General features: G+C 32.6%; 1 protein-coding gene across 2 annotated transcripts; it reads left to right on the forward strand.

Moving 5' to 3' along the window:
- Nucleotides 1–4,508: 4,508 nt before the first annotated feature.
- On the forward strand, nt 4,509–10,051 carry LOC120073179 (BTB/POZ domain-containing protein At1g30440). 2 transcript variants are annotated; one of them, XM_039025847.1, is made up of 5 exons: nt 4,509–4,886; nt 5,510–5,575; nt 6,103–6,172; nt 7,080–8,309; nt 9,270–10,051. In XM_039025847.1, the coding sequence occupies exons 2-5, from the start codon at nt 5,517–5,519 to the stop codon at nt 9,819–9,821; spliced, it is 1,911 nt and encodes a 636-aa protein (XP_038881775.1). In that variant the 5' UTR covers nt 4,509–4,886; nt 5,510–5,516; the 3' UTR covers nt 9,822–10,051. The 2 variants fall into 2 exon arrangements, with proteins under 2 accessions (XP_038881775.1, XP_038881774.1); XM_039025846.1 differs by having other exon boundaries at nt 4,510–5,391.
- Nucleotides 10,052–10,324: the final 273 nt, after the last annotated feature.

Below are 10,324 nucleotides of genomic sequence, written 5' to 3' on the forward strand. Positions count from 1 at the left end.
TATGTGTTCTTCTATGATATTAATTATATAATTTTTTAACATAAATATATAATTAATTAATTATAGTTTATGGTTAACTAAATATTCGTAGAAAAATACAACTAGTATTATAATTTACAAATGTATAATATCAAATACATTTTAAATAATTATTTAAATTATAATCCAATTTCTAAATCTATTACTAAAATCATATCTAAAAACATAAAATATAATTTTCATGAAATCTCTTATTTTCAAATTTTTGTTTTCAACTTTGATACTAAACAAAGCCTTAAATAATTTTGGATCCTTCAAATATTATTATTGATTATTTTGTGACATTGAAATTTCTCCCATCATGCACACTCATAATTATTATCTTTTCCCCACAACATTTTTCTACCTTTACCTTTATTTTTATTGTGTGCCCACAATAATGTTCCCAATATTTGTAAAATAAAAACAATGACCATTCCTGAACCCTTTTTTTTTTTCTTTGAAAAGTGCCAAATTTTTGGTTCTTTGATAACAAAGTACAGGTTGGATGATAAATTTGAATGGTAGATACAAACTTCCTATCTTAGTGTAGGTTTGTATACAATAACACATTAAGAGAAACATTGTAAGAGAATGTTTGGTAAAAGTAGGGACCACTATGTTCATCTATAAGTGGAAAAAATATGTAATTATAATGGTTAAAAGTGTAAATGACTAGCTAGGACTGTTAGCATGTCACTTAACAAGTAGATTCATGTGTATTAGAAGCTAAGCTATATGGGTGCTTGTTGATAGGTCAGATTATATATTAATTTGGTAAATATTGACGTCGATATCGATTTCAAGATTTTAATTTTAAGGATATATCGACAGATATGTCGATAAAATATTGATATCGACGGATATTTCTGTAAGTCGCGAAATTTATAAAATTGATTTAGATTGATAATTAAATTGTTTTTACTCCAAAATTAAGTTATGGATATTGTTATTAGTAGTAATATTCATATTGGACAAAATAGAAGACATTTTTATGTTTTACTATGTGTAAAAGATGTTGGAGATATCTATGGATATTTAATATCGACATCAAATCCTTCCATTTACAAATATATCGACATATCCACGCATATTTTTATCTTTGATTGTGAGTTTGATATCATTTTCTACAAGATATCAAGTGAAATTAATACAAAGCAACTCAGATTGGTCGGATTTAGTGTGATGGGATTGGACTACTCGATCTGGTCAAATTAAATCATTATTGGGGTATTTAATACAGTAGATAAACAATGTGGAATAGTGATAAGTCATGATAGACTAGTTGAATCAATGATGATAGGATAAGATGTATTATCGAAGTATTACTAAGTTATCATAAACTAGATACAAGTGAATGTGACATAATAATAATGCAAAGTTAAAAGACAATATACATATTGATGGAAGTTGATTACAAAGGTTGAATTAATAACCTAAAGGAAAAACAAATGAGCTACACAAATTTATTAAAAAAATGGTAAAAAGCTATAGAAACAAAATGAGTGTTAAAACAGATATCTAAGTAAAAACTACATTAGTGGAATGTGAGAGCTCATAATTGAAATTAATTAAAAGATGTAAGGAAAAATTGCATTACACATCACCTTTTTTTCCCCTTTTTAAGTAGTCTCCATCTAAATATCAACCAAAATTTTATACCTTGGGGAGAGGCAACTACCCTTTAACGGACCACAATGCCCTTCAATATTTGACAAGCTGTAAACTAGTTTCAATCAACTTCTTACTCTTGTTGCACTAATAATAGAGTGATGATTTGATATTTAAAAATATTATCCGATATTTTCAAAAATAGAAAAATAACGAAAATTATTTACACAAAATAATCAAATTTTAATCTTCTTTGATAGAGGTTGATAGAAGTTTATCAGTGTCTATTAATGATAGAAACTGATAGAAGTCTATCACTAATAGACGCCAATAGAAATTTATCAGTGTCTATCAATATTTTTTTCTATTATTATAAATAGTTGACATATTTTTTATCCGTAAAAATTTTCCTTTTTAATATTAGATATCTATCCATTTTGTTCAATTAAAATGATCCAACTAATCCTACATCAAATCAATTTACTTTAAACTTATGTATTATGATTTTAATTTTAAACTTTAAATTGTGTTGCAATTCTAACCATCTAATAAGTTATCACTTTAAGTATCGTTAACAAAGTTCTCTTATGTGTTTAATGGAATTACAAATCTTAAATTTACATGAGTTTTTTTTTTTTTTTTTTTGAAATTTATGAATTTCTAAAATTATTATTGAATGGTTAATTTGTGCATTGGTCAAACTTATTGTCAACTATTGTAGGGTGAGAGACTGAGCTTCTCCAATCTCTTAAATCGAAGTACATGTCAATACTATTAAGTTAAATTCACTTTGACAAAACTAACATCAAACTTATTTTTGTGCAAAACTTTATTTCATTGAAACTAATGAGTTTATGAATNTATATATTTTGGTTAAAAATTAGTAGGTAAATCAACGAAAATTGAATTAAGGATTAAAATTGTGACATTAAATTTATAATCAAAATCGATGAAATTGAAAGTTTATATTTCAAATTGATGACACCTAATAAATCTAAAGGTTAAAATTGATTTTTTTTTTCAATAATTTACTAAAATTTTGACTTTACATTGTTAAGTTAGTTACGTATCCATTATATAATAATTATAGTAACTGAACCCCACGAAATTAAGGACAAAAATGATAATTTTTTTATGAAAATTTGGTTTATAAAAAAAGTATTCCTTCACCAACCGGGTTGCCTCACATGGGAGACGTTGGAAGTTTCCTTGGCCAACAACTTTGATTAGAATTTGGAGCCTAAAAGTTGTGGCTTAGAAATAGCAGCTTTTGTCATTCAAATAAATTGACTTTTTGTTTAATGGTTGCAATCTGCAAAACACAATAATTTTTCATGAAAATATTAATAATTAGTGTACCAAAATATGAAGTGGAAGGATGCTTTTGATATTGAATGAATAATTAAAGCAATTAAGGAAGAAAAGCAGCCTAACAATGAAATAATTGGCAACTATTGGTGGAACTGTCCATCACTTCAAAAAATGTGATTTATTTTGAAAAAATAAAAACACATTTTCCTTCTAAATTTCGGGTCTAGTTTGCATATGATCCTCACTTCAAAAACATTACATTTAGGCTCTATTTGATAACCATTTTGTTTTTGTTTTTAAAAATTAGGTCTATTTTCTCCTTATAAATGATTTGCATATTTTTTAAGCACAATGGTTGAATTTCTAAATTCTAAAAACAAAAATAAATTTTAAAAGTTTTTTTCTCAAAATTTTGCTTGGTTCTTTAAATTATTGGTAAAAGGTAGATGATAAATAAAAAAATTTGAGAGTGAAAGTAGTGTTTATAGGCTTAATTTTTTTAAATAAAAAAACTAAAAATTAAAATGGTCACCGGATGAGGTTTTAGTATTTAAGTTTTGAGTTTGATTTCAATTTAGTCTTTAAGTTTCAAAATATTACAATTTTATCCTTGAAATTTGAGCTTTGTTTCAATTTGATATTTAGGTTTCAAAATTTATATTATTAACTTCAATTGTTCACTAAATATTCACTTTTAGCCATTGAGATTAATGTTTATTAATTAATCTAAAATTATTATAAAGTGAAATTTTAAATTTAACTTTAATAATGATAAAAAAAATAATAAAACTTGATTAATTATAATTCTTTTAAATTAATTAATAGACCTCAATATTAATAATGAAAAGTGATTATTTAGCGAAAACGAAGTTAAACATGTAAATCTTGAAACTTAATATCAAATTAAAATAAAATTCAAATATCAAAGGTAAAATCGTAACTTTTTGAAATCTATGAATTAAATTAAGATCAAACTCAAAACTTAGAACTAAAAGTATAACATTTTAAAATTTAAAGAACAAATGAGAACTAAATTCAAAATCTAACCATAAAAAATGGGATATGAAAAAGTTGAATATTCAACCTTATTATTATTTAAGGAGTGAAATTCCAATAGCATAGCAACTAAGAAAAAAAGACAGTTTTTTTCCCTAAGGATTAAGAAAGAAAATGATGACATTTATTGTGTTATGGTAATAAAAATGGGGCTTTTAATGTCTTAAAAGCTCATATATTATGTACCATTTCCATCAATATAGGCAGAAAAACGTCTCGGTCAATCCATGAAGAGATCATGGACCCATGTCAATGAGGTAATGAAAACCCTTTTAATCAATTTATTATTTTGCATTGTAAGTTTCGCTGAATTCTTTACCTGAAATTTTGTATTCCCATTAATATATAATACATATATAATATAATCCTCCAAAAGAGGCCAAAATTATGTATCCACATGGCCTAGCTGGATAGAAAACGGATAGGTGTTACTTCAAAGCTTCTAAATTTGTCAGTAAACTGAGGAATTGTTCTTCATTTAATCCAGATTATGATATGGGTCAACTGCGTTACTGTTGGAGACCATGTTTAAAGATGCTTGAGGAACAAAATACTAGAAAGTAATGAGTGTGTTTCAAGGCAAACGACCCCACATGTGCCTCTGAAAATTGCTCTATCTCTCTCTCTCTCTCTCAGAACTGACATTAATTGTAATTGTAATTGTAAAACCAGCGTTGGGTTTTTCAATTGATTTCAATTCCTCTCAAGCCCCGCAGGCTCAGGCTGGCTTTATGGCAGATGGGTCTCGCGTGGACATTGCTTTCAGCACTACTCTTAGTCTTAACGCAACGACTGACTCCTTCATGCCCTTTTCTTTAATCGTTATTATGAGTTGTTTTTGGTTTTGGTCCTTTCTTCCTCATTGGCGTTTGGATTTTGGAATCTTCTAGGTGAGTTTGAGAGGCTGGGAAAACAAGTAAGAGACCATAAATTTCTTCTTCTTCGAACAGCTGGTTGGTGTTAGGTCAAAACTTGAAGGGGTTGAACTAATTTTCTGTCTTGATTTGCTTTCATCTGTTTTTTTGAGTTCTGGGTGTTTGTGTTTTCTGGGTGGTGTTGTATTTTGGTGAAGTGGGTAGCTGGAGGCTTCTGTTCAAAGGAATTCAGAGCAAGCTCAATTTGTAAAGGGATTTGTCTATTTCTTCTCTATATTGATAGTTTGTAACCGTTTCTTCCTGTAGTTTGACAGTGTTCGACTAGTTTAAAACAATACCCATTTGTGTAGTGAGTTGTTTTTGTAAGAGAAACCAGTCAACGAGCTACATTGCCGCTGGTTTAGGAAATTTGAGCTTTGGGTTTCTAGGGTTCTCTGCTGATTTCGGTCTTGAACGAGTAATTTGGCTTGGGTTTTGCTTCAGTTTCTGCTTATACAAGCTTCTTACAGAAACTACCAAGGTAGTGTGGGGAATTTGGTTCTGTGTGACTGTGACATGTGCTTGATGGGTGTTTTTGCACTTTAGCTGGGTAGTATTTTGAAGCTCTAGCATTGAATTTTTTTTTCCGACATTTTCAGTGGAAAGATGGCTTGCGTGAAGCTAGGATCCAAAAACGATGCATTCCAGAGGCAAGGACAGGCCTGGTATGGACCCTGAACTTCAAACTCTAGACAATTTCTTCCCTGCAGTAGATATTGGTTCTGTAACTTGCAGACAGTTCTCTTCATTTTTCTCAAAATTAAATAAGTAGAGAATTGAGGTTTAGCCCAATAGTTCTATAAATTTCGTAATGGTAACTGGTAAGTTCATTGATGTTATTGCTTGCAACTGCCTGTCAATATGCTTCAAGTTGCCATGGTTTCTAAATGGCTTTCTTAGTAGTCAAGTGTTTTCAACTCGCTCCAACTTCTTCTAGAACATTTTGACAAAGTTACTGATAGTTTTTTCGTAGTATTCACTAGCTATGTCTGTACATGTCGATTGTGCTGGGATTTGTTCCTTCATTGTTCACAGCTAAGATGGAAACTTTAATTTAAGGAATATAGGCATGTTTTAAGGTTATATCTGAATTTGGGACCCATCTACATTGCTAATACGGAACTCCTCGGAAGCAGAATAAATAAGGGGAAAGCTTTCTACTTGATTTATTTCATTTTGTTAATGGCTGCAGGTTCTGCACTAGTGGACTGCCTAGTGATATTATTGTTGAAGTTGGAGAGATGTCATTCCATCTACACAAGGTACTTTATATCATCTCTTCCATCAAATATGCGTGTGCAAAAACTTCTAATTGTGCTTCACTTTTTTCCCCCTAAAAAAAGAAAACAAAATTTTGGTTCAAATTTGAATCACCATTCAAAAATTTATATTTTTTTGAACAAATAATTCTAGAGAAGAATCTTGGGTGATCCTCTCTCCTCTTGTACTTGTAGCTGTTTAGTACAACTTATGTAAGTATTAAATGTTCTCATTGAAGTGGAACAATTTCCCTAACCTAAAATGTTGTAAGTGTTAGATGATTGTAAGTGTTAGATGATGTAATTAAATTTACCTTTACCTATAAGGTTAAGCTTTTGAGTTAATTGGTGATCTAAGATGGTATCAAAGCAGGTTGGTTCAAGAGATCTTGTGTTCAAGTCCCAGCAATGTTATTTCCTCTCCATTTAATATAGATTTCTACTTATTGGGTGTTCTTCATATTTCAAGCTCACAAATGAGGGGGAGTGTTAGATGATATAAATAAATTTACCTTTACTTATAAGTTTAAGCTTTTGGGTCAATTGATGATTTAAGAGTAGGTCAGAAAATTTTTAAGATATTAATGTCCTGACCTCTGGGACTTAGGTAAGGATTGTGTATTAGACTTATTTCCTCGATTATTGCATTAGTACAAGTATATTTCTAGAACTAAGGATCTATGCATGATTGGGGAATTCCTGAAGGAGTGGCTTACTGGCTGACATCTTTGAATTTACTTAGTTGTAATTTTAACTCTGTTATCTTCAAGTTTGCTGCCTCAGTTTATGAAAATTTCATGACTTTTCTGATTTAATGGAATGTAATGTTAGAAGGTAGCCTTGCTTATTACAAAAGTATATATTATGCATATGCTTTATTAATAAAATTCTTTACTTTTCATGATTGCAGTTCCCTCTGCTATCAAGAAGTGGAGTTATGGAAAAAATGGTTGCTGAAGCACCTGAAGAACAAGAGGAACGAGGTGTAATAAAGATTCCTGACATTCCTGGGGGTGCCAAAACATTTGAACTGGTTGCCAAGTTCTGCTACGGGGTGAAACTTGAACTTACAGCCTCAAATGTTGTCTACCTACGCTGCGCAGCTGAGCGCCTAGAAATGACTGAGGAGTATGGGGAGGGTAATCTCATTTCTCAGACTGAGGCCTTCCTGAATCAAGTTGTTCTCAAAAGCTGGAAGGACTCTCTGATGGCACTACAGACCTGTGATGATATTCTCCCTCATGCAGATGAACTCCAGATTACTAAAAGATGTATCGAGTCACTAGCTATTAAAGCATCCACTGACCCAAGTTTATTTGGGTGGCCAATTGTAGAGCATGGAGGACCCATGCAAAGTCCAGGTGGCAGTGTTTTGTGGAATGGCATAAGTACAGGAGCTAGGCCAAAAAATTCAAGTCTAGATTGGTGGTATGAGGATGCAGCGGCCTTGAGCTTGCCTCTTTACAAGAGGCTAATTTCTGTCATGGAATCACGTGGCATCAAGCAGGAAATTATTGCAGGGTCTGTCACTTCCTATGCTAAAAGGTACATTCCTGGTCTAAATCGGCGTCAAGGTTCTAGTGAATCGAGTAGTCGATTGGCGCCAGTGGCTTTGGGGACCCCACCCTCAGAAGATGAACAAAAACTTTTACTGGAAGAGATTGATAGGATGCTTCCAATGCAGAAGAGCCTAGTTCCGACTAAGTTGCTTTTTGGTTTGTTACGTACATCCATGATCCTTCGAGTCAATCCCTCTTGCATCTCAAACTTAGAGAAAAGGGTGGGCATGCAGCTTGATCAAGCCACTTTAGAAGATCTTTTGATGCCCAATTTCTCTTACTCCATGGAGACACTTTACAATGTTGATTGTGTACAAAGGATTCTTGAGCACTTCCTTGCAGTGGATCAGATCACGCATGGGGGTGCCTCTCCATGTTCTATTGATGATGAACAACTGATAGGGTCGCCCTCTTTGCCACCAATTACCATGGTCGCAAAGCTGATAGATGGGTACCTTGCAGAAGTTGCTCCCGATGTTAATTTAAAGCTTCCTAAGTTTCAAGCTCTTGCTGCTGCAGTTCCTGATTACGCTAGACCTTTGGATGATGGTCTTTATCGTGCCATAGACATATATCTGAAGGTATGGATTATATTATAATAGCAATTGAATTACATGTTTCTGTATAGTTGCAACGTGCAAGTCATATTGATATCTAATTTGGCTGGCTGCATCATTCGGAAGAAAGGTTTGGTCTATTATTTGATATCCTCTAACATTTATCTTCACGCAGAGCCTCAACCCCATTCTTTGGACAGGATCCTTTGTGCATGTAGTTGTAGAATAACTTATTGTTGCCTCATGTGATAGGCTTCTTGATGTTCTTGGATTTTATTCTTAGCCGAATCAGCTTGAAGTATTTATTGTTGTCATTCATCTTGAAATGTTTGTTTTTATCGTTGAAGTTTCTCTCATTTATTATTGTTACTAATAAATATTATTATTTTGGATAAGAAATATTTCACTAGGAGGGTGGGGAGGGAAGAGCCAGCCCAAGTCCAAAACAATGAACAAAATCCACATCAACTGACAAAGAGTAGTTATAAAAGTCTCACCAAGCATTTCAAAGGATAAAAGCAATCATATCTCGGATCTCAACAAAATCTTCCCTTGAAAATTCCTTCTCTAATCTCTAAGTCAAATATCCAAAGAAATTTTTTTGAGTACTTTAAGCATGAGGTTTGGTTATGTTTCTATTTTCTGATCCCACATCTATTTGTTCATTGTGCATGAGCATGTCACTGGTTGATCAAATTGCCCTTATTTAATTTCTGACTAGAAAGAACTGGACCGTTGTGATAACTCGTGTGGTTATAACATTATTATCGATTTGGATGCGAAGACCTCCAGGAGAAGAGAAACAAAATCAGATTGGGGCACTACCCAAAACAAATTCATTTTTTTTCACTGAACCAGGAATAAACTTAAAATTTGACACACCACCATTCTGTTTAGATGCAAAGATGTGTTGTGCATGTCTTACCGAGTGACAGGCCTATGGCTTAGTAATGTTTGCTAATTTTTCCCAATGTTAATATGCAGTCACACCCATGGTTGGGAGAATCTGACAGAGAACAACTATGTCGACTGATGGACTGCCAGAAGCTTTCTTTAGAAGCTTGTACCCATGCTGCACAGAATGAAAGGCTACCCCTTAGAATTATCGTTCAAGTACTCTTTTTTGAGCAGCTTCAGCTCAGGACCTCAATTGCTGGCTGTTTTCTGGTTTCAGACAATCTTGATGGATCCAGACAGTTGAGAAGTGGGATTGTTGGATCTAATGAAGGAGGTTGGGGAACAGCTGTTAGAGAGAATCAGGTTTTGAAGGTGGGGATGGATAACATGAGGATGCGAGTGTCCGAGCTCGAGAAGGAATGCTCAAACATGAAGCAGGAAATCGAGAAATTGGGGCGAACAAAGGGTTCGAGTGCATGGGGAAGCGTGTCGAAGAAATTTGGATTCAAATTGAAGTCTCAAATGTGCAGTGCTCAAGAGGGTTCAGTCAGTAACCAATATAATGGGAATAGGAAAACAGAGAAGTTGAAGAACAGCCAAGGAAAACAGAAGAGGACTGCTGCAATTTCAAACGAGTAGAAAGACATTTTACCACTTTGCTTCTTTATTTGTTTCACAATGTCCTTATTGCTAGTGATGTTGCTGCTTGTTCTTTCTAAAGAAAAATAGAAAAGACAAAAGAGGTCAATTGCTTGCCCCTTTCTTGCATCTGTCTATATTATTCATTTTGTTGATACCATCCTATTCAACCCATTTATAAGGGGAAAGACAAATCTCAATGTTGTATCTTGGTATTTAGTTCCAAAACACCTTGAAAAATGCATCTCTTCTGAATTTAATAATAGGGAGGTGACAAGTGACAACAAAGCTTGAGTTGGTTTTAATTAAAAATTGGAAGCCAGCGATAGTTACTGGCTTTGAAAAAAATATTATTATTTCCTCTCACATAAAAACAGGTCATAGTGATTAATTGAGATACCTTACAAATAACTTAAGCTTGGTTAGTTGGTTCTGCAATCGATGATCAATTTTAGTACAAAAACGAAATAAGACATCTTGAGTTCAAACAAACGGACAAGAAA

This window comes from Benincasa hispida, chromosome 3 (genome assembly GCF_009727055.1).
Source record: "Benincasa hispida cultivar B227 chromosome 3, ASM972705v1, whole genome shotgun sequence".
NCBI lineage: Eukaryota > Viridiplantae > Streptophyta > Magnoliopsida > Cucurbitales > Cucurbitaceae > Benincasa > Benincasa hispida.

Excerpts from the sequence above, each read along its gene's own strand:
- LOC120073179 (XM_039025847.1), top strand. The coding sequence starts at position 5,517 with ATGGCTTGCGTGAAGCTAGGATCCAAAAACGATGCATTCCAGAGGCAA. Across the intron at positions 6,173-7,079 it reads TGTCATTCCATCTACACAAG|TTCCCTCTGCTATCAAGAAG; the intron begins GTACTTTATATC and ends TCATGATTGCAG. Across the intron at positions 8,310-9,269 it reads CCATAGACATATATCTGAAG|TCACACCCATGGTTGGGAGA; the intron begins GTATGGATTATA and ends GTTAATATGCAG.